The sequence below is a fragment of the Syngnathus scovelli genome, chromosome 8 (assembly GCF_024217435.2).
Source record: "Syngnathus scovelli strain Florida chromosome 8, RoL_Ssco_1.2, whole genome shotgun sequence".
NCBI classification, from domain to species: Eukaryota; Metazoa; Chordata; class Actinopteri; order Syngnathiformes; family Syngnathidae; genus Syngnathus; species Syngnathus scovelli.
In genome coordinates, this window is record NC_090854.1 from 9,524,529 (window position 1) to 9,547,675 (window position 23,147).

Genomic DNA, 23,147 nt, shown 5'->3' on the forward strand with positions numbered 1-23,147 from the left:
AGAGGGGAGGCATTTCTCAAATAGCTTCCCTAATAGTTTAACCCATTATGGAATTTAAGTAATGTCATCTTATCATCTTATATAATTTTATTAGGTGTTTATTGCTTTTTGGGAGATTGCAATCATGTTTTCAGGGTATTGCGTGGTACGGGATTTATAAATGTGAAACCGTTTCTAAAAGACTAGATGCCGCATATCCGGAGATAATGGTTTGTATTTTTCCCGGCAGGCAATAAACGCTACTGTGTTTTTTTTACATTTTCTACGCAGGATTTGGTAGCACCGGCTCAAGAGGAGCAGATGTAAAAAGTGGCTTGAGGGTGTGAGGACTTTGAAACGATTTCCCATTTTCTGGCTGTGTAAGAGTACAAGCTGTGAGTGGTGCTAAGCGGAGAGCAATGGTTCATTTTTCTGTTCCTCGACTTTGTTGGGCTGCTTTGAGTCTCCTCGGAATTGGTGATGGATGTGAACGGAATGGATTCAGTCACTGCAGAGCATAAAAGAAGATAATAGAATAGAATTGGCTGCCAATCATTTTGAGAGAACTCAGGCGCAGTCTGAATTAAATACAATGCAAATACAAATACTTATGATGAGACACTCACTTCTCAGTTCCCTTTTTATGTATATGTTTATTTAACGTTAGCATATCGTACTGTTCCGCCTCTTGTTGCCTATTCTACGTATTTTTTTTTTTTTTAAATTACCTTTCAAGATGACATGTCTGTTCCTGGTGTTGGATTTTATCAAATAAATTTCCTCCCAAAATGCGACTTATACTCTGGTGCGACTTATACATGTTTTTTTCTACTTTGTTCCGACTTATACTCCGGAAAATACGGTATATATATCCATCCATCCTTCCTCCATTTTATATATATAGAATATTATTAAAAAAAAACTTTTACAAACCCCAAATATTCTTCAGAAAATGCTGATGAAGACTCTGTAAATTCTTCCTTCAGGGGATGGGTGAAAAAGTGATAAAGAATTGCCGGAAAAATCGGAAAATACCCAAAAAGTCAATTATCTAGTGTGGCACCTGGGGGGATTCAAGCATATTTCTGGGGTCGGCCACTATCTAGCTGGTGTCAAAATGAATGAGAACAGTTGGAAGATGGATACAGGGAAAACAAGTGATCGGATCAAGAGAAGTACACAAAAATATTTTTGGGGAAATTGTTTATGCAGTCGGGCTATTCTCAGTGCAGATAAGGATAACCCCTGGTATGATTCACCCTCCGAAAATAAGCATTATCTCAAAATATGGTAGCTAACCTTGGATTTTTTTTTTAATTCAGCCAAGTAAAGAATTGTTTCTATCATATCTTCTCTCTCCGCACCTTTATCGCACTGTTGCCGTGCCAGGCGAGTGTGTGTCTGCATATAGTCGCTAAAAATGACTTGATTAGTCTTGATAAGTTCTGAGCGAGCGAGTGTGTGTTGTGTCACTGACCTTCCATGTCTGGGGAGTGTGTGTCCCCTGTCCTCTCGTCTATCCCAAGAGAATCGCAGCTTCAATCCATCATGCTCATTAGCATGATTCGGCTTGATTAGCATATTTATTAATATGGAAATGGCTCCTATATAGCTTGTTCTTGTACGCGTATCCACCTTTTCTTTTGGCCCGTGCCTCTTGAAATAACTTTTTCCTCCAGGGAGTGTTTGTAGAGTCTGAGAAGAGGCTGCGCCATGATAAGTGAAGTTTGTCAGAGGGCAAAAGCTGATGTTGTCTCTTAGTGTTTTTAGTTTACTCCTAAGTGTGTGCTTGTGTTTAGTTCACCTCCTGGAATTTAATGCAAGTCGATTAATTGAATGTCTTCTAAAGCGATTCAGGCGCTTAACAAGAACCTACTTTACTTACGTCTTCATTAATTAAATGGGGACCTTTTAATGCACCTGCTTGTGACTTGAGTGTCGATTTGAGCAACTTCCAATGCTTGAAACAAAAAGTGTTTATTAGTTTTCACCTCGTCAGCCACGAGCAAGGCCAGCATGCTCCAATCGGCTCATCGTTGAGGTTGATAAAAATTGTTGTTTTTTTGTTTTTTTTAAAGCCCAAGTTCAGAAACATCAATAAGTCCTTTATTTCAAACTGTCACAAGGTTTTTCTTTTTTTTTTTTTCAATTACAGTCTGTTTTGTCGATATTAAGGCTGAGCCCTCCTACCAGACCAGAGCCGTTCTTGACTGTGGTGTTAACAAGCTAATTGATATCAATAATGGCAAAATTCAATGGAGGCATTAAATCAGACTTGTTTTCTTCACTTCTTCCTCTCTCAACCTCCAGTTAAACGAAACGGCAAAGCAGCTGATGGAAATCGACAAGCCCACGACGACCAGCGTGCCGGGTCCCAGTTCCGAGCCGTCCCCGTTGGGTCCCTGCTCTCTCGGCCCCTCCCCTAGCACCTCGCCCTCCAACGGAAACGGCCCGGGACATCGGAGAGGCGAAGGGAAGAAGAACGCAAAGAAGAGGCATTCGTTCTCGGCTCTCTCCGTCACCCAGCGAGCCGCCCAACTCAATAACAGACACAGCATGGAGATCTCACACCCGGTCCTCATTAGCTCCTCGGACCCCAGGGCCGCAGCACGCATTCAGGTTCACATGCATAAACACATCACATAAAATAAAAAATAAAAAAAAATCATCAGTGTCAATAAATAATGAAATAATGACAATCTCATCTCAAATAAAAATGTGAAATCCTGCTTCTGCTAAAAAAAAAAACCACGAATAAATATTAGTCCTTAATCGAAGCTTTTATTAAAAGTGAATAATCCAATCTTCATGTAAAGATGTTTTGATTTTAATTAGTTGTAACTGTCTTTTTGACTAAAATATATCCTGACTATTCTCATTTTTACTGTATATGAATAAGGCTGTGTTTTATGCGCCCATAACTTGTAAATGACAAACGGGCTGCTACAATATAATGCACACTACACAGATGCAATTTCCATCTTCACCAGTATGGGAAGAGAGATACTGCCTGAAAGCTAATCCAGCTTTTTAACATCCCTGATATATTTCCCAATTACAAACTCTGACACTTCCATTTAAATAAAATATTTGCCACTATTTTTTTTATTTTTATATTGCTCTAGCCCAGAGTTACTTACAGTTTGCCTCTGGTTGCTTCTAATGTTTTTGGAAAGCTGCAGACACAGAGAATATTACATTAATGCCTCAAAGTTTCTAAACGTTTACCACTTTGTGTATGCATCTAGGACGCATCGTCCCCAGGTCCCTCTCCTTCCTCGGCAGGGGTACTGGTGCCGCCAAAAGTGGCATCGATAACCTCTGAACTTTTGGCCCATGCAAAGGTGCAGCTGCCTCTCAACATGTGAGTCCTCTTTTTGTTTACTTTGATTTTCTTGCAAGCTTAAAAATAAATCTTCCATTATGCCCAGAGATATTGGCCATGTTCCACTATTTCTACTACTCCGCTTCCAGAATGACACTGAGAAAAGCCTTTAAAAACAACTATAAAAGGCATCCTGGGAAAACACAAAAATACAATAACACGCTTTGACCTTGGCTGTAAAAGCACCGTTTCGAAATAAGCCTTCATCATCACGGGCAATCACATTACGTTTTCTTTTATCCTTAGAGTTGTTACACATCAAGAAAATGAAAAGTCACTTTTTATGCTATCCAATTTGCAGCACTGACCGACCTTCAGTGTAGACAAATCTCTCCCCAAATGAGAAACAAGACATCACCTGTCCCTATATTTCCGGGTCTGTAAGTTTCACATGGACCAAGACACACGTCTAGAGTGACTTGGTACTGCTGATGAGGGTGGACGTTTCAATCTTGACCTGGCAACTATCCCTGTTGCCATGGAAAGACGGAATACGATCCCCATGTCTGTTACCATGGCAACCTAGCGGCAGCATATAGAGCTGGTTTACTCTAGTTTGCAATCATTAACAACAATAACAACAACAACAACAGAAGCTCATTTTTAGGGTGACAAATATATAATGCCGTTTACTTATACGTTTCTTGAAATATATTTGCCTCATCTTTGATTCTTTTTTATTTTATACAATCTCTCTTGATAGCAAGTATCTGTTTTTTTTTAACAAACCCCAAAAATCCTTCAAAAAAACATTGATAAAGATTCATTATGATAGGTACACGGGTGAAAATGTGGGACAAAATCCTCACAATAAAAAGAAAATACCAAAAAGTCAATTTATCTGGGCTGCCTGGTGGGTGCAAGCATTTATTTGGGGGATCAGTGCCCCCATGTCCCCCCTCGAGCTCTGCCAGTGGCAAGAAACATCGTGTGTCTCATGTTTGGTGTCCATGTTTGTCAGCCCTTTTTCTTTACATATTATTTTCCAATACCTCAGCTACCTTGCACTGTACGCCTACAAACCCCAGAAGGCCGACGAGCTGGAACTTAGAAAGGGAGAGATGTACCGGGTGACGGAGAAGTGTCAAGACGGCTGGTTCAAAGGCACCTCGCTGAGAACGGCCGCGTCTGGCGTTTTTCCCGGAAACTACGTCACGCCCGTGTCCAGGTCAGTCATATAGAATGTTAAAATATAACCTTCAATTTGTCTTGTGTTAAAGGTTCTATGATTATTATTTTTTTTTTCAATGACGGCTATACACGTCAGAGTTCCATATTGGTAGATCAACTTCCTGGAGCAGATTACGTTGGATCTGTGAGGATCCACTGTATTGTTTCTGCTGCTCCCACACACCGAGAATAAATCATTACCAGCGGCATCATCATCATTATCATAAAATTGTTATTACCGCTGCTGTTAGCATTCAAAGCCAACTACCCGGCGCTGTTAAAACCGCATGAGATTAAAAGGTAAGAGTGCTGAGGTCACACTTGTATATTTGTTCATTTTTATAGCCGCCGTCATGCCTTTGAGGAGGTACGTATTTCATGCAGACGCTCGGCTAATCTGCATTCTTACCTCGCCATGCAGTGAAAGACTGCGAACGAGGGAGAAACAAAAGCTGAGCAGCGGAGGAATAATACAAACACAAACAAGCCAGAGAAAAGATAATGAAGACTTCTGGAACAGCGGAAAGAAAATGAGGCATGAAAGGAGTGAGGAAGATGATGAAAGCGTACGAGGGAGGGGTGGGGGTGGTAAAGGTGAAAAAGAGGCAAAGAGAGAGTGATGAGACCAGAGGTACGCAAGAGGTGGGGAGGGTAAAATCAAATGAGACAATTTGCGTTTATTTGCTCAAGAGCACTCGCTCTTTTTCGAGCTGCCCTCCTCCGTACTTAGGAAACTGACAGGATGCTCATTACGATGACAATAAGATGACACCCACACACACCTGGGCTCATTTAATTGACCGCCGATATTTTCCAAACGATTAACAACAAGCTTACGTTTAATCTGAAATATAGAGCGTCACATTTGAAATAGTGAGTGGCTTTATCCAAGCCATTAGCCGAGCGTGACGGAAACAATCACAGCGAATGTTTACCATCAAACCATTCCTCAAGTGTCTGTGAAGTCTCTTTTGTTCAAAGATTATGTAACAGCACACGTTAAAAAATCCATCCGCCTCTGTGCCTTGCGGCTTCATACATAACTTTACAATATCAGCTTAATGTCACCCCCGTGTGAGATATTTTTGTGGGAGCTCTCCCAGCTATCCCACTTACACGAGCATGGAGTGCAATAGCCCCGATGGCGACCGGCTGTGTACGAGAAGCTTAAGTGAGGTCCATCTGAAATATCCTCCCTGCAAGTGTCCCCTTTATAGATGCTTTAAAACTCAAATTGTTTGGCACACAAGATCAAACTGGCGCGAGCTCATAACTCTTGGATGTGACTGGAAGTCAATGGGCAGCAATAAAAGAGCGGATGGTGCAGTCAGTGCAGTTCAGGTCGCCGGGTTGACGTTTATTATTCGGAAACACGAGCCACGTCATTTATGTGATCTACAGAAAGCGTTTTGTAGCTGAAAAATGGTAGACTAGTTTTGAAATCAGAGACTACGGTAAATTTCGGACTATAAGCGACGACTTTTTTCGCAAATTTTGAACCCGGAATCACGAGTTTTAGCTGGTGCGGCTTATAGTCCAGTGCGGTTTATAGTCCCAAAATTGCAGTAGTAAAAATTGTTCAAATATTTTAAAATAGATGAATGTTAATAATAATTGCTAGCAATGTTTCTATTTTTTAAAAGTGAAGACAATTTGTAATTTCAGTAATGACACAAAGTTGATGCAAATTTCGCGGGCCGCTTAAAATGATGTGGTGGGACGAATCTGGCCCCCGGGCCTTGAGTTTGACACCTACAGTGTAGAGAGTCATATATATATATTTTTTTTTTTGGGTGGTGGTGCCATAAGAATTAGAGTTTCTAATCTTTCCCAATCTCTCTTTTTTCTCTTTTAAAGGGCTACATTTGGAGTTGGCGCCACAAAGGGCTCATGTTTGTCCAGTCCAGGAAACGGAGGAAGCGGTAGTTGCAGTCAGGTCAGCGGTAAAATCTCGGACCCCTCTTCTCCGGGGTCCCCGGGGCCTTCTTCGTCCCGTCCCTCCACGCCGCTAGTCAACTGCGTCAGTCCCGCCTCGTCGCCGCAAAGCGCGGCGGCACAGCTGAAGAACTGCCTGCGCTCCAGTCAGCATTCAGTCAACCAGACACGCACTTCAATGCAGCTGGGTAAGCACAACTCGACATATTTTCAATCAATACTCATTTCAAATCTTGCCACGGACCAAACACTATATTTATGCAACTTTCACAGACGTTACAATCACATTCCGAAGTGAAACGAAAGCAGTCGAGCGGAGGTTCGTGTATGACAGGTTCTTCGCCGCGACGATTTTCTGAGCTGTCATTAAAGCAACATAAACTACCATCAGTGTCATGACATCATATAATATGTGCAATTTGCACCCTGCTGCGCATCTTAAGATGTTTCTAGCGGAGTAGCTTGTCTGCCCACTGAGCCCTGTCTAATCAGCACTCGCTTGATTGCAAACACAATTGCCGTCACCTTTACGCAATTACGTGGCCTCGTGTCACGATCGGCCGGAAAACGTTTTTGCTCAAATGAATGATGACAATGTGGGACGATTTTGTGCACAAATTATCTTCTTATGCTACTTCCGATCTTAAAATACCAACATCAACTTTTGCCAAGTAATGTGAGCCTAAGGTAACCCAAAAACTGTTTTAAAATAGAAACGTTGGCGCTGGAGGGCAAAGTTGGCAGCTAGTAAATGAACCTTGGCAGGTCTGCATGGCTTGTGAGGATGATGTGGAGCAGGTGTGGGAGTGTTGTGTTAACACACACACACTCACACGCAGCACTGCTTGACACTGTGAGACTGGGCCGCACAAAGAAACGCACTGCCGAATGACATCACTTTGTTTTTGTGTTCGATGTAGGCGTAATGACAGAGCCTTTTGCCTCTTGCTTTTTCTCTCGGTCTCTGGCTGTGTCATCCACACACACGCACACACACACAGACACACACATTCGCACACACATCTGGACGACATTACAAAGCAGCAGCAAGCCACTTTGGCAGTGTTATGCAGCAGGTGGCTGGAAACTGCATGCGTGTTGTGAGTTTTTTTTTTTTCCTGGTCTGTGAGATTAGTTTTAAAACAGCTGCTTACTGCCTGGGAACTTGTTGCCCATTTTTTTTGTCCCCATTATTCATTTCTCTCCAAAAAGTTGCCTACTATGTTTAGTGTCAAATTCGCCTTGAAGTGTTGAAAAATATGAAGAACGTACTGTCAATATTGCCGCGAGATGATCGTGCTAATAACTTTGGAACCCTGGTTTTATGAAGCGTGTTATTTCTGAGTGTCTATAAAGAAGTGAAATACGGAGATAAATGTTCCCTTCCAAAATTAATGAGGACTAATGGCTGCCTGCTGTCAGTAAAAGGTCCTCTTGCTTAGATTAATTCAGAAAATATATTTGTGTCTTAGTTCATAGTTCTCCCGCTGGAAGTCCGGAGCGCCCCGTCGTGGCGATATCTTCCCTACGCTCTCAGAGCTCCTCCCCTTCACGTTGCACCGGCCAATCAGGTCGCCCGCTCTCCATGACGTCTCCAGGCTCCAGTTTGGGGCCTTCGCCCCTGTCGTCTCCCGCTTCACGGCCGCACCTGCCCCTGTCGTCTCCTTTGTCCTGCCTCACGCCACCTAACGTGTCAGCGGTGCTACTCAATGGGGAATCGGCAAGCCCCCTGCAACCGCCATCCCCGGGCCCCTCTCTCGCACCCACGCAGTGCGCTCTCGCCCCCAAAACCGAGAAGGTGAGTGTTTTGGTTTCCCCCATGATATCTTGTGGGCATTACCGTATTGGCCCGAATATAAGACGGTGGGGTTTTTTTTTGCATTGAAATAAGACTGAAAAAGTGGGGGTTAGATGAATGCTGAGCTTAACTCCCCAGGCCAAAGCATAATTGTAATTATTTTCTGTATAAAAATAAATTTGGTGTTCAAAAAGTATTTTTTCAAATTTGAGTCTTGAAAAAGAGGGGGTCGTTTTATAATCAGGGTCGTCTTATACTCAGGCCAATACGGTAATTGTCTTTTATTTTTTTTGGGTGTGATATGTGTTGGCCGTCCAATCAGTGCTGGAAAAAGCGTCCAAATTAGTAAATTGATTTTAGGTGTGGGATCAGCTTCACTGATTGGACGCTATACCTTAAAAAGGTCAATTCCATTCCTCGGGTTTGGCTGGTTGGATGTGTTGTGTGTTTTGGGTCGTTGCCAGGCCTCACTGTACCGTGGGTGTATGTTTCTAAATTATGAGTGTCAATGCTTGTTTGTATTTACCTCCCGGTGTCCATTTCAAGCTCAATAAATGATGGCTAGATGTATTTCACCTCAACAAGGCAGCCATATTGTTCAAACAAGCCAAACTTAAAAACAACCTTTGCCAGCTTACATACAAAAATAAAAGAAGTTGCTTGTTAAGTAGAGCGTTCTGCAAATGTAATAGTTTCGCAATTGGCCCACGCTGTAGCCCTCCAGCAAAAGCAGTGGAACGTATCACAGCTCATTATTGAATCATTTATGGTTTAAGGACGCATTGAAAATGAAGATTGTTGTACCTGATTCGGTAAAAGCGCCTTATGGCACTCATATTGAACTCCGTCTCGGAAACTCGGAGGGGGTGTCAAATCGGGACATGCTCGCGTTGAATGATGGCGGAGCAAAGCTTCGCATCTGTCTCGGTTCCTTTTGTTTTTGCTGCTGGCTTGGCTGCGTTGGACAGCTCATCTAACTACATGGCGAGCTGACAAACAGCTCCGCCATAGTGGAACAGCAGGCTTGTTTACACCATCCCACTCAAAGACCGCTCTTGTTTTTTTATGAGGCTCAGATATTAATGAATCCTCTCCTGTCACGGCTACAGATTTGATTTTTATTCTATTTATGTGTTTGTCCAATTGGGCCATCTCTCGTTTGTTAGAAGCTTATCAACTAAGTCTTAGGTTCAATGTGTCAGGTGCTGGTGTAGCTTCAGATTTGTTGGGGCATGGCACATTTTATTCCACAACAATTGGATTGTCACCTCCTGTTCCAAATCACATTATCACGCTGTACCTCTTTCATCACACCTGATACCTTTTGTTGCTCTGAGCGGCCAATCTGGCCATGACGCAGCAGAGGCTGACTGAATCTACGGGAAATGATGAAGCGCATCTGATAATGTCTGGCAGACGATAAACAGGCACACAAAACACACATGAACATCAGGAAGCCAGAAGAAAACTTTTTATTAAAAGCAGTAAGTGTATTTTCCCCAATTATGACCAGCGGCGGACCACTAAAGCAAATCATGTGTCTCTACTTAATGTTTCTTTCAAAATACTATTTACAAAAAGTGCATAGTCTTCACTTTTTTCCAATCATTTTCTGTTCCTAAGGCCACAACAGTTTTCCAATCTATCTTCATTGCTGTCTTATTTCAACACATAGCCATTTCTAGCGTCTTTGTAAACACATGATGATGCAATTGTGTATTTATGTCTCCGCAGTCATAATGACCCCAAAATGGCCTTTGACGAAAATGACCCAATGGTTTCCGTGTTTTAAGTGTTTTGCTCGTCTTCTGTTCTTGAAGAAACATTCAAGCGGTTACCTTGAGCCGTTTGATCTGTCAGCCTCTGTATTCATCTTTTGGGATAAGTTACTGTAAACGCATACTGAGAGAGTTGCGCGTGGGTGAGCAAATGGTTCAGTAATTTAGGTTGATGGGCGGGCAGGATGGTCTGGCATCCTCAGTGGCGGATTCTCGCAGGTTACCTTCTACTACGATTTATCATATGACCTTATTGATGGATAAATCAAACTCTCCCTCCGTGAGACTGAGTTTCAAATGTAAAATTATATTTTGTGTAAATGATATAATGCTTCATGCTGCTTTGACATTAGCGTCAATGGGTGTTTACTGCCACCGTGCGGTTTGTAGAAGAACAGCAACTTTGTGACAAAAAATCATTGACGAGTCCATTGAAAAAAAACAGGTGACGACACACATACTGTGCTGAATTTAATTTTTTAAATCTATTATTTTTACTGATGAATATATGACGAAAATAATTAATTGTAGAAAAAAAGTAATCATATCTGCTCTCTTGCTCCTCCCTGACTTCCTCCCATCAGAAGGAAAGAAAAGCTGGAGGTTTGTTGAAGCTCCTGTCAGGGGCGGCGGCCAAGAAGAAACCACGCTCACCTCCTACCTCCCCGCCCACCCACGATCCCTCGTCGTCCACTGACCTCGTCCACCACCCTCACCACCCCCATCATCACCACCACGCCCGCTCCGGATCGTGTCCTATGGTCTCTCAGGGGCGGGCCGGCTCCTGCCCCGTCGAGATCGACATGGCCGGGGCCGTGGGGTTGGAACCTCTGCACAGAAAATCGGGCTCCTTGGATACAAACTTTCCAATGTCGCCCCCTCCAACGCGAGCCAGCAGCGTTCTCATGGTACTCCGACCTGAACCCAAGCCCCTGTCCAGGGAAAGGTGGGTTTCAGAACCACAGGATGAAGATGTAGAAAATCACTTCTATCAGCTGACTTAATTCTCATCTTCATGTGTCGGCTAGGTACCGAGTGGTAGTTCCTTATCCGCCCCAGAGCGAGGCGGAGATCGAGCTTCGGGAAGGAGACGTGGTGTTCGTCCACAAAAAACGAGACGACGGCTGGTACAAAGGCACCCTGCAAAGGACGGGACAAACTGGCCTGTTTCCTGGAAGCTTTGTGGAGAGCTTTTAAAAAAAGACACACAAAATCACTTGGCTTGATATTGGGCTTTCCAATCTGCCTTAAGGAGCTGTTAACCTTCAACAAAAAAAAATCACAGAAATTCAAGTGTCAGCGGTAAAATTCTCCCTGTGGACTTTCTTTTTTTCAGAATCAAAATAAAAGACAGTAGCACAAGACATCTTCAAAAGTCCTTCTCGATCCAGCAGCGCAGGCAGAAGGGAGGCCATACTTTCCCGTCCTCTATGACTACTGAAGATCCGCACACAGATAAACGCTCGCACACACTCGAAGAGCACACAAAGAAACAAAGAAAAGCTTCCCAGGTGTCGTCCACCAGCACAAGCTTCAAACTGCGACCTCAGACCTCCTCTCTGGTGCGTTCTTTCTTTGCAAAGATCCAAACCAGGTTCATTGTGTTTGTGGCAATAAGCACATTTTACTTTTTTTAAACTCGATATTCGTTGATGAATTAAAATTCAACCGAGTGGCTGAACGATTAATCAATTTACAAATAATTGGATTACTTTGATAATCAATTACTTGTCGATTTATCGATTAATCGCTACACCTTTATACAAATGCGTGTAGCATTGTTTGACTCTCTTAATTTTTTCTTTTTCTTAATGTTCAGATTGATATTTGTGTTGTCCCAAGCTGTGATCTGTCACTGGATTTGTTTGTATTAAAAAAAAAACCTACAAAGGTGCAACAAGTAATTTCAGCATTGATTTTTTTTTTTTATATTTATTGAATCTGAAATCTTGCTATTGTTCTATTTAATGTTTTCCCCATGCACACAGTGGCTTCATGTGAGGGAAAAATGGCTTGATGAATGTAAAAAAAAAGTATACAAACTCTTGGGATGATTCATTTGTATTGTTGAAATCGTTTTTTTTGTGTGTTCGATGAAAGCAAGAGATAAGATTGCACTTGGTGACATTTCCGACAGCCGAACTGCACTCCATGTGATTACCATCATCGGCCGTAACAAATATCTAGCTTCAAACCAGCTTTTTTTTTTCTCAACCGAATAAAAAAACTCACAAATTCTAATAGTTTAAAGAGCAGCACAGCCATGTGAAAAAAAGGCAAGTCGTTGACGAGGAGTCGCAAAAACTCCAAAGGGGTGAACAGAAGCTTTTCATTCTCCAACTGCCAAATCTTTGACAGCAACTTGGAACTTGTTGATATTTTTGTACAAGGTTTGCTTCAGTGAGTGTACAGTCTGCTTTATGAATTTTTACGTCCTGAGAGTCGGTCCAAGCTAGTTTACATCTGTCACACTATCTACCTTTCCCCCCCGCCCCGAGATAGAAGCACAGCCAAACTTGAGGGTGTGTGTGTGTGTGTGAGTGTATGTTTGTGACTTCTTGGGTTGAGCTTCCACTCACAGCAAACAGGCAAGATCGAAATGTGCATAAATATCCTCAAAGGGATGCGAGTGGAAAGTGTGAGCGAGGCAAATTTTTAATTGCGGCCCTAGTTGACGCTTATTGATTGGCTAAACATGCCCCCTCCATGAAATTGTTGCAGAAGATATAAAAATAAATATTGCACCAATTTGAACCCTCATGTCGCAAAAACAAAATGTTTTTACTTTTCCAAGCATGTCAAATTGTTGAAAAAATTGCAAGCTCTCGATGGTGAGAGAGGTGCATTGTGGGTAATCCTGTGCATCTGGTGCAACTGCAAAGTAGATTAAGGTCAAAGTTGAAGAGGGGGTGGATTCATAAATTTCCCCAAACAATGTCAACATGTGGAAATAAAGCACAGAGTGTGAAATAATTTCTCGATGGGAGACGATTGTGTGTGTTTGTGTGAGAGAATGAGTGTATTTCAGGGGAGGCCTCGGTATGTAGCACATGGAGGGAAAAAAAAAAAGGCGCCGTGGACGCTTATCAGGACTGAGTCAGGTCTCTTTAAAAAAAAAAAAGAAAAAATGTCTATCTAATTCTATATTGTGCAGAATATTTATAGGCCTTTGGTGCCATTGAAGTCATGCTCTGCGCTGGCCGTACTCAGCGCGCACTACCATGTGATCATGATGCATCGTCTTGTACTGATGACCCGTGGTTGATTTGTTTTGTTTTTTCATGTCAAGTGCATTTTTCGCAATAAATGCCTTTGATTTAAAAAAAAAAAATGTCTTTCTTATTTGGAGTTGGTCTGCCTAATGCTGCGTTCGCTGAGCCCGCAGTCAAAGACAAGCCGGGTTGACCTGACGGATATTCAATAAAGATAAAGTTGCTCTTTCCCCTCAGTCTCCTTCTCCTTTCTCCTCCCCCATTAACTTCTAGGCCCCTTTCCAAGCCTCATTAGCATTTAGAGTGACGAGCAAAAAAGGCCTGCGTGTACGATTTTCTTTTAAGATCTTTTAAGAAAGTTTTGTGGGAAGCCACGCATGGGAACGCCCATGACATCCGCTCCCAGCCAAGAGCTTTACCCCACACTGGGAGGTGAAGGTGCCTCCTTCGGAGAGATGCTGTGGCCTCCTGCAGGCAATCCATCCTCATCCTCACACTTGACGCCATACCCGGTGAGACACGGCGGGGAGGATGTGTCTCCTCCTGCATCTTTTTTAAAAGCGCGGCAGTCTTAACTGGTCTTATAAAGCAAAGCTGAATCCTTCAATTGAATGTTTCAATTGCATCACACTGTCTGTCCGATTCGTGTCTGTTATACTGATTTTTTATTTTTTTTGTCAGTTTTTATTTTATTAGTTGTAATGTGTTTGTTCATTTTTAATTTAACTTTTATTCGTTTTATTTTAATTTATATATGGAGTATTTAAGTGCAAGATTTAAGTATTGCGTAACAAAGTAAACCAGACTAAAATTCCCAAATGCTTCTTCTGTACAGCCGAACAATAATACAGTGTCGAAAATAAAACAGAGAGAAAAATAAAGAACAAGCCTCCTGAGTAACACTGTTTATTTCATAAATACGAGTGTAGTACAAATATAAAAAGGTTTCCCCCCGTTAGGCATCGGTGTGTTTTGCTGCGTGTTTTTGTTTATCCTACTGAAGGCTGGACACACATAAGGCACGTGGAACGTGGAGTGTAAAGTGTCACGACGTTTCGTCCCAGACACGAGTGCATCAAAGTACAATATTGTTGCCTTTTATCTTGCGTCTCATTTTTTTTCCGATGACTCAGCGTTGTTGCGCACGTGTCAGCAGAAATGAGAAAGCAAGCAAAACAAAACATTCTGTCTAGTTTAGTGTATGTAAATATGCTGTAACCAACTCAAAGATAAGTAAACACAACTTTGTTGTAAGTTAAAACTTGTTGAGGCCTTGCTTGCTTTCACAAACACTCTCAAAGGGTTGATAATAAATTATCCAAATCAAAGAATGACGCAGATACATTTTTAAGTATGAATGAAAGTGAATGATCAAAGGTGTCCATAGAAAGAAATAAAGATGCTGCTTTGTTCTCAGCATCCACTTTGCTGGTGACCAGATTACAAGATCAGAGACATGAATGTACCATTAAAATCATTATAGGTCCATTATTAACCCCAACACATAAACAAGCAAGAGCCTCTAAAACCACAGCAAGCTTAAAAACAACAAAGGAGGTATCATAGAGAATACGTACACAAAAAAAAAAAAAAACACACATTATTTCAAAGGAAAAAAGCAAAACGTATTCTTAACTTTGGCACATAAAACACACTTGTGTGTTGCTGGCGGTGGTGCTGATGCTGATGGGAGACTTCGGATTAGTGTTCAAGACTGGCCACAAAGGATTTTGGGAATGATGTTGGTCAGACTGGAGTTCAAATCCCGATTTCTTCACATGAACCCAGAACTGGTTGGGAGGAGGAAAGAAATTAAATGTGTGGTGAAAATATGCAGAAATAAGTCTCATGAAAAAAAATTAAATTGAATCATTTGAGCAAGTGTGGATTTGGGAAAAAGAAGTCAATAAGGGTTTTCAGCTTGAACACGATTTGGAGACATGCAAAGAAATCTGTTACTAAAACCGGTTCTTTGCTGCCCTCTTGTGGCATACTGTGGAATTTTAGAGGCCACCAAAAAAAAAAAAAAAAAAAAAAGGAAAAAAAAGGGGGAAAGTAAGTTTTCTTTACTTCTTGCGGTCTTTATCCTTCTTGCCGTTGGCGGTGAAGCTTTGGGCCTGCAGCAGCTGAGCGGCGGCACGTCTCTTGCCGAAGGAGCTCTGGTCTTCCTCCAGCATGCGCCGCTTCTCCTCCAGTGCCGACTTCTCCTCGGCGTGGAGCCGCTTCAGCTGCTCAAAGCGGCTCTGCAACTAAAAGGTGAAAAGGGAAAACAGGTGGATGGTGAAAAATATCTCTTCTCAATGGATTTCTTTTCTCATTCAAGGATGACTGTCTCTAACCTCTCTCTCTGCATCCTTAAGCTCCGCCTCCTTCTCCTTGACCCTCTGCACAAACATCTGCCTCATCTCATCCTCTCTCCTCTGCAGCTCCACCAGGAACTCCTGACGCTTGGCCTCGTAGGTCTGCTGCAGACTGCACGAGCAGGTGTTAAGACATCCGTCGATTTATTAGGAACCCCCGCACCCAGCTGCGACGGCGGTCACCTGACGGGCTTGCACTCGGGGTCGGTGTCCTTAAAACCCATCTCCTCCAGCTTGCAGCGTCTGTACAGCTCATAGTGGCGCGTGTGCGTCTGCTCCCTCAGGTCCTCCATGTTGACGCAGATCAGCATCTCACGGAGCTTCACAAAGTCGCAGTGGCTCTCGTTCTCCACTGATATTATGGGACGGAGAGCAGACAATGTCAGACACTTGATCATGCCCAACGTCGCTCATCCACAAACCGACCTTGGACAATCCCCCAGGGGTACTGACGAGCCTTCACCATCTTGTTGCCCACGGCCACTTCTTCCGTGCTGCCCACCACGGCAAAAGGCAAATGGCCCTAAAGGACAGAAACGAAAAATTACCGAAACGAACAGCAGAGCTTGCGTGGACACCGGCGAAGAGGAGGACGCTTACGTTCATGGCCGTGTTGACCTTGGCGACGGCCTCGTCGTCCAGGGGGAACTGATAGATCTGGACGCCGTTGCTCACCAGCTCGCTCATGATCTTGATCTTGAACTTGTGCAGCTCGCTCTTGCTGATTGTGTCCGCTTTGGCGATGACGGGGATGATGTTGACCTAAACGATGACGTTGCAGAACAAAACTTAACACAGTGTGTCTTTTTTAGTACCGTTCAAGTAACTTCATTGATGCGGTACTGAGGTCAACACTTGAGTGTCAGAAGTTGCTTAATATTCCATTAAAGACGCAGACTCAATAAGAGAGGAAGGAAACTTGGCCAAGCATGCAAGCGCATAAAAAATGTCTCCCGATGTTATTTGTGGATCAGCAGCTCACTCTGCTGTCCGAGCCACCCCACATTCCTGACCGTGTGATTTTGTCAACAAGAATGTTTTTTCTCCTCGAGCTTCAGGGTCAGACACACAAACAAAACACTCAAGTGATGGCAGAGCACAAAAAAACCCCACAAATGTCTCTTTCTCCGCCTGTCTGTCTGTACAGTGACACAAAAGGATAACTCGAGTGTGTGCGTGTGAGCGTGTGTGGTGACATTCCACCGCTTTTTGGTGTGTGTGACTCTTTTCACACGCAAATCGCGGCTTGCTGGCACTTCCCGACAGTGACACACAAGAGAGCATGGGAAAGGTTCCTAGCACCGCCGTAGTCATTATTTGCGACTCTTTCACCACCTCATGATTTGAATGCGGTTTGGAGGGCAGCAATTCAATTTGTTGATCAAAGCATCTCTGCTGCCGCATTAGTGTCGAACTAATGAAACACTAAAACCAGCATTGATTATTTTATACAATCAGGTACTGCTTTCCTACCTTGCTATCCAGTTTCTTCATGGTGACCAGATCCAGGGACTTGAGAGAGTGTCCCGAGGGGGATATGAAGTACAAACAGGCGTGCACCCGAGAGTCGTGATAGTTGAAAAGCGAGCGCCTGATTTTCAGCTCTTCCTGCAGGTAACTCTCAAACTGCCTGTCGATGTAATCCACCACCGGCTGATAGCTACAAGACAGACGGTCAGTTAGCGATGGCCGCACACAAATCCCACGCTCGCTCGCACTGACCTCTCTTGTTTATTCATTTGGTCTCCGAATCCCACCGTGTTGACCACGGTGAGGCGCAGTCGCACGTTACTCTCTTGCAGGTCGTAAGTTTGAGCCCGCAGCTTCACCTGAGGCTCAAAGTGGGACGACTCAAAGTTCTCAAAGTTGGTGCTGAACAGAGTGTCCATCAGGGTGGACTTGCCGATACCGGTTTCACCTGAAGACACAAAGAAAATCTACTGACAACCAAAGCCTTTATAAAAATAATATTAATCGTAGTGCTTTGTTTTGATTTGACAGCATACCGATGCAGAGGATGTTGAAGCAGAACCCCTGATCGGTGGACTTGTTGACCAACTGGTCTGGGAGGCTATCAAAACCCACGTGGCCTGCCAGGGAGAGAGGCCGCACTCCCTTATCCTAAATATCACAACACATGTTTTAGTCATTTCGTTATAATCTTACACCATACAGTATGTGCATGCATTCAGATTGAAACATGTCTGTCTGTTACTATATAATAACAATGAAATAATCTACTACAGTACCAATGTGTATTCTGACTATATTGTTGGGGGCGATCATTAAATATTTGAAGTTTTCTTGACACAGTGCAATTGAATACCAACGTCTCCCAAAATTCACAGCAGTCACTCAGCCAGTTGGATGACGTGATTGCTTCTTTCAGCCAGCTAACGCCCCTCCGGTAAACCATTTTATTGGTTAATCTTGGCGTGAACACGTAATACATGAATTACATGCACGTATTTTGATTTTTGTTGTTAAGTTACGTTGTGATTCAACGGGCGCGTTCTTTCATTTGTCAAAGAGAAAAGTTGTGCTAGTTGAAAGGCTGGCTAACTTCATTGTAGCCTCAGACACTCCCTGCTCGACTAGGATTGTTATAAGAGCGATATAATAGAGATCAATACAAACCAGTTGCGGAGCAACATCGGAAGAAGCCATAGTTTTCGATTAAATGTAGGATTTCCCGCAGATGCGAGACAGAATACAATCAAACTTATTAGAAGTCCAATTTTTTTCCCCCCCTAAAGAATCCTCCTGAATGGGACCGTCTCACCACGGACAGACTGGACCAAGTAAAAGAAGACAGGCTTATGTGTCAACTGGTCTCTGTGCATCTACTTAAAATAACAGGAGGTACACTTTACATTTTGATTTAAATCATACAAATTTTCCTAAATAAAAATTAAGAAGATAAATATGTTCGATATATTGCTTTAACAACCCCATTCTTAAAAGAATCCCCTTTCTTTTCATATTGGTATAGTCCTAAAATGTGCCGCTTTCAATGTATTTAAAGTGTGGTAAATTTGTCTACCCTGTAGACCAACAAAACCAGCAATTGAAGTATGTTTCATGTAGTTCTAATGCATTCACATTATGTGAATTTATAGTAAAAATAAAATGTCATACATAAAATCGCTTCACTCAGGTTCGACAGCATGAGGTTAAAATTTCCAATAGTTTGGGAATTTACGTGGAGCACTGTAATGTAACACGATGACGAGAGGGCTTAATAGTGGTGTGCGTCCCCTGGCGGTCATGTCTTGAAACTGATCAGCCAATGATGGAGGAAAGGAGGAGGCCCAGTGAAGATGCTGTCATCGGCTGTCAACGACCGCAAAATGACGACGGACTAATTTCCAAACGTTTTGCTGCCGTGTAATTAATTGATTTGGTTAGATAATGATAATGACGGCGTCCCCGTGCACGGTTGAAGCCGTGCAGGAGTTCCTAATGGAGCGAGGAGGGCGAGTCCAACAGATGGAGCTGATCGATCACTTCGCGGCGAGGTGGGGTGCTGGAAGTGACCCGTTGAAGGGGGAGGAAGCTTTGAGGCGCGCCGTGGACGCTCTCGGTGTCGTGGAAGTGGAAAGCGGCGTGCAATATGTGCGTTTGAATGAGGATTGTAGCGCGCGCTCTGTAACGCGCTTGGATAGAGACGGTAACGTGCACAAGACACCAAGCAACAACAATCTCGTCAGTGGCGACTCTGACAACAAACAGCAAGCAGGTGAGTCTTGATCAAACTGCATTGGCTCGGCTGTGGTCTACTAACAACGTCACCTTTTCTTTTTCTTTGTTTGGAAATAAACACATTGATTTATACGTTTGTGTTTAATAGCCTTTAATTGCTGGTTTTATTATCCAGCACAACGTGCAAGTAGGGTTTACTCCCCAGAGCCCATCTGGTCCTTTTTTTCCACCCCCTGAAAGCTTAATGCTAGCGTTTTATTGCTTTACCGTTTATTTGTTTCTGTCCTGTTCGGCTGAAGTCTAAAAATGCACAGCGATCAAAGTTAATATTTGTTTTGTTTGTATTTCTAAGCATTATAAAAAAAAAATTACAAGCATTATTTGTGCATTGATTTTAAAGACCAATAGGAAGTAAAGGTAAGCAAAACTGCCTGGAATAGGAGTCTTGAGAGTTAGTGCGTGGGTGTCCAAACTTATTACCCTGGAGGCCTCGTACAGAAAAAAAACATTAGCTATGTGGCTTTGGCAGCAAACTAAATTATGTGTGGCCCCAATCTTCTTTGTGATGTTCGCATTCCCTCCAAATGACATTAATTTTTGTTTTTCTATGTTCTCATAGGAGTTTCTAGTCTACCATCCTGCAGTATGGATGTCAAGCAGTCCGAACCCACCCAGTCCAATACTATTCCCGGAACCGGCGAGGTCAAGCTTAGAGAGAGGAGAAGACGCGAGTCGGCTCCGGTGATCGGGGTGCCGGATCAAGACCATCCTGCCAGCTCCCAAAGCCATCATCAAGTCCGAGCGGCCCGCAGAGTGTCCAAAGGGTCCCAACGGGCGTTGCTGACCAGCTGCCTGTCTGAGGACAACACAGTGGAAGGCCTGGAATACACTCTTGATTTCAACACACCCAAAGGGAGCCGCAGGAACTTCATTGAGCTGATGATGAATTGTTCTCCTCAGGTGAGGCTACGATGAAGGTGTGGTGTGCTTGGTAATCTAAAAAAAATCCTCTGCACAGGTTCGCCGATCTCTCATAAATCGAGGTCCGCGCCTCCGAGACTCCATGAGGAGCGATGGCGACTCGGCGTCTCTCCTCTCCTCGGCCACCGACGAGGACTGCGCCTCGGTGGCGCTGGACCCGATGGAGCACGAGTGGATGCTGTGTGCCTCGGACTGCCTGTGGGAGAGCCTTCACCCTCTCCTGGCTGTGGAGGCCAGCCTGGTAGCCAAGAAAGACTTTGTCACGGGCTTCACGTGCCTTCACTGGGCTGCCAAGCAGGGCAAGGCCGAGCTGCTCTCCCAGCTGCTAAATTTCGCCAAGGACAACGGCGTCTACGTGAACGTTAATGTGAGGTCCAGTGCGGGATACACGCCACTCCACCTGGCAGCTATACATGGACACATTCAGGTAAGTTACAGCTTATCGTGTGATACTAAAAATGTGTGTCAAGTTTTATTATTATTTTTTCTTGAAGCATTCTAAATGCATGCTCGTTCTGGATGGTCAGGTGATGCGCGTGCTGATGTCCGACTGGGAGGCGGACCCCGAGGTGAGGGATTACAGCGGCAGGCGAGCCATCCAGTACCTTCCTGCACCATTGCCTGCAGACCTGCGGGACCAAGGAATAGGCCCCCCGCCGGGGGCTGGGTCCGACAACGAGCACGCAGCGGTAGGTGGTGGTGTAACACGTGGCTGGAGGTTTCCCAAAGTGCTTCAGGGAAACCTGAACCCGCTGCGCCTACTCAACCAGTCATCGGGGGCCTCCGAAGAGGCGCTCGGGAATGGCAGGACCAAGGGGGGCATGTTGAGGAAGTCGTCCCTGGGCCGACTAAACGCTCGGCTGCATCGGGGGCGACACAGGGCGCAGATTATACACAGCGCCTCCTTTAGGGACGCGGGTGAAGTCGGGAGAGGAGAGGAACTTCCCGCCACCCCTCAGCGAACACGGCCGCTCTCCAGCCTGTTTGGATGAAGCCGCTAAAAAGCAGCTAATTATTTATTAAGAGTTCCATTCATGGATTTTTATAATTTTATAATATCTTGAATGGACAAGCCTTTTTAAAAGTTTTAAAGTCATAAATAATTGTTTTCCAAGAAATGAAGTTGATTTTTATTCCTTTTGTTCAATCCTTAACTAACTTATTTAGGTACCTTTTTTTGCTACACATTATCTAATTTATTTATTTTAGGCAGACAGTGAATGCATCATTAAATGTGTTTTTTTTAATGGGAAGGAGGGAAGGGAAGTTTGTAATTTCACATTGGTGGAAGATCACTAAGTCAAAAATTGTGTTTTGGTACATAATATAGCTGCACAAAGTTTTTTCACAGATATTTTTTTCTAATTATTGACCGTTGTTTTACAGTACTTCTATGCTCCGATACATTTGTTTTATTTGCACTTGCCACTTTCAAGATTTTCAGCACAATTTAAACACTACTCTGACCAGACTGTTTTATATTTTATAGAGGCAATACAGCTTTCTTCCTCAAATCTGCTAATTAATTGTTGAGCTGTTTTTTCTATCAATTCAAGTACACCTAAAACTCAAGCATGATTGGAAACGGTGACACATTTTGCCACTTCTTTCATGTTGTGCCTCTTTTGACACCTGCTGAATAAATGCCAGTAAATATGACACGGTGAGTTCAGGGACCTTGACAACCAACGTAGCACACATTCAAAAATATGCAATCAAACAAGCGCGGTCACATTCAACACTCTGGAATGCATTTGATTTTAACTTGGTGTAGATTTGCATGTACAAATGGAATTGTTAGCTGTTTGTCAAATGTGAATAGCGTTTAGAATTATAATGTGATTTGTTGAAGTCTTGTCTGTTGTACATGAGCCTTTATTAAAATGACCTGATAATTACATTTAAACCACATCACTGCCACAATATTGTCTTTGTATTTTATAGTACGCATATGGCCTTATGTTGTTGTCAAGTCAAAATCTGTACTACAAGTGTACTATGTTTACCTAAAAACTGTGAAGTTACTATTGGGTAAAAGCCAATTTGTGTCTATCCATCCCATCCTTAAATGTGAAATAAAGCATCAATATCAAATTGCTTTGTGTTTGATGATGAACTCAAGTCCCAAGATTAGTTAACATTCACTGCTGCAGTCTGCACTTGTCTGGTGATGCTGAATAATTGATGATCTGATGTCCAGCAATTGCACAATAGCCACAGCTGACTATGTTAACACTGCTTTCAATTTTGTATAAGCATCATTGCGCACCTGCTCACATTTATTATGTGTGTGTCATGTTCTCCAGGGCTTTAAATGTTGTGTCCTTTAGCTGTGTGGCCTGACATCTGTTATGGACAGACATTGCTATATTCTCTCCCATCTTCTCATCTAAATTAATTTGGGAGATCACTGCAATACTAAGTATCACTCTGGGTTTAGAGTTGCTTTAGGCCGCTTTTGTATGACTGCTTATTGGGTGAGAGCGCATGCAAGAGAGAGAGCGGCTGTCTGACTGCAGCTACTGACCTACATACACTGCGAATGGAGTAATGCCTGTTATGTAAATTTCCCTGCCATCCTTTCAGGCAATGGTGGCCATTGGGGCTCTCTCATTGGATTAATCCATATTCAATTTAGCTCACATTCTGTCCCCAAGTGCCATATTCAGTCCAGTGAGTCACGTTGATGGAGCAAGAAAGAATTGGTACTTCCAGCTCAAGTGCAATACTGCATAATACTACAATTGCAAAATACAGACAAAACCATTAAAATTGTGTATGTGGTCATACATTTTGGGACAGTCAATATGTGATCTGCCCCGCCCCCTAAAAAAAAAGAGCTTAGTT

The 23,147-nt window shown here is 43.2% G+C and overlaps 3 protein-coding genes across 3 annotated transcripts in view; 2 read left to right on the forward strand and 1 right to left on the reverse strand.

Moving 5' to 3' along the window:
- Nucleotides 1-14,790, forward strand: part of LOC125973305 (E3 ubiquitin-protein ligase SH3RF3) — a 41,831-nt gene extending 27,041 nt beyond the window's left edge. Inside the window, exons 4-10 of the mRNA XM_049727316.2 lie at nucleotides 2,290-2,598; nucleotides 3,228-3,343; nucleotides 4,362-4,532; nucleotides 6,392-6,657; nucleotides 7,942-8,267; nucleotides 10,630-10,991; nucleotides 11,074-14,790. Of these exons, the coding sequence (XP_049583273.1) occupies nucleotides 2,290-2,598; nucleotides 3,228-3,343; nucleotides 4,362-4,532; nucleotides 6,392-6,657; nucleotides 7,942-8,267; nucleotides 10,630-10,991; nucleotides 11,074-11,242 (1,719 nt within the window). The 3' untranslated portion in view covers nucleotides 11,243-14,790. The remainder of the gene's footprint in view (nucleotides 1-2,289; nucleotides 2,599-3,227; nucleotides 3,344-4,361; nucleotides 4,533-6,391; nucleotides 6,658-7,941; nucleotides 8,268-10,629; nucleotides 10,992-11,073) is intronic.
- septin10 (septin 10) lies at nucleotides 14,150-18,423 on the reverse strand. The gene is made up of 10 exons (XM_049727318.1): nucleotides 18,255-18,423; nucleotides 17,624-17,738; nucleotides 17,340-17,535; nucleotides 17,091-17,277; nucleotides 16,218-16,379; nucleotides 16,044-16,140; nucleotides 15,801-15,969; nucleotides 15,597-15,729; nucleotides 15,328-15,506; nucleotides 14,150-15,047 (listed from the first exon to the last, which is right to left on the reverse strand). Exons 1-10 carry the CDS (start codon nucleotides 18,282-18,284, stop codon nucleotides 15,032-15,034), a joined length of 1,284 nt encoding a protein of 427 aa, XP_049583275.1. The 5' UTR covers nucleotides 18,285-18,423; the 3' UTR covers nucleotides 14,150-15,031.
- Nucleotides 18,424-18,866: 443 nt separating this feature from the next.
- Nucleotides 18,867-22,394, forward strand: sowahca (sosondowah ankyrin repeat domain family Ca). Its single transcript, XM_049728676.2, has 4 exons — nucleotides 18,867-19,356; nucleotides 19,939-20,279; nucleotides 20,338-20,727; nucleotides 20,828-22,394. The coding sequence occupies exons 1-4, from the start codon at nucleotides 19,029-19,031 to the stop codon at nucleotides 21,290-21,292; spliced, it is 1,524 nt and encodes a 507-aa protein (XP_049584633.1). The 5' UTR covers nucleotides 18,867-19,028; the 3' UTR covers nucleotides 21,293-22,394.
- The last annotated feature ends 753 nt before the right edge of the window (nucleotides 22,395-23,147 follow it).

Excerpts from the sequence above, each read along its gene's own strand:
- septin10 (XM_049727318.1), bottom strand. The coding sequence starts at position 18,284 with ATGGCTTCTTCCGATGTTGCTCCGCAACTG. Across the intron at positions 16,380-17,090 it reads TGAAGAAACTGGATAGCAAG|GTCAACATCATCCCCGTCAT; the intron begins GTAGGAAAGCAG and ends GTCATCGTTTAG. Across the intron at positions 15,970-16,043 it reads CCCCTGGGGGATTGTCCAAG|TGGAGAACGAGAGCCACTGC; the intron begins GTCGGTTTGTGG and ends CCATAATATCAG.
- sowahca (XM_049728676.2), top strand. The coding sequence starts at position 19,029 with ATGATAATGACGGCGTCCCCGTGCACGGTTGAAGCCGTGCAGGAGTTC. Across the intron at positions 20,280-20,337 it reads TGATGAATTGTTCTCCTCAG|GTTCGCCGATCTCTCATAAA; the intron begins GTGAGGCTACGA and ends TCCTCTGCACAG. Across the intron at positions 20,728-20,827 it reads CTATACATGGACACATTCAG|GTGATGCGCGTGCTGATGTC; the intron begins GTAAGTTACAGC and ends CTGGATGGTCAG.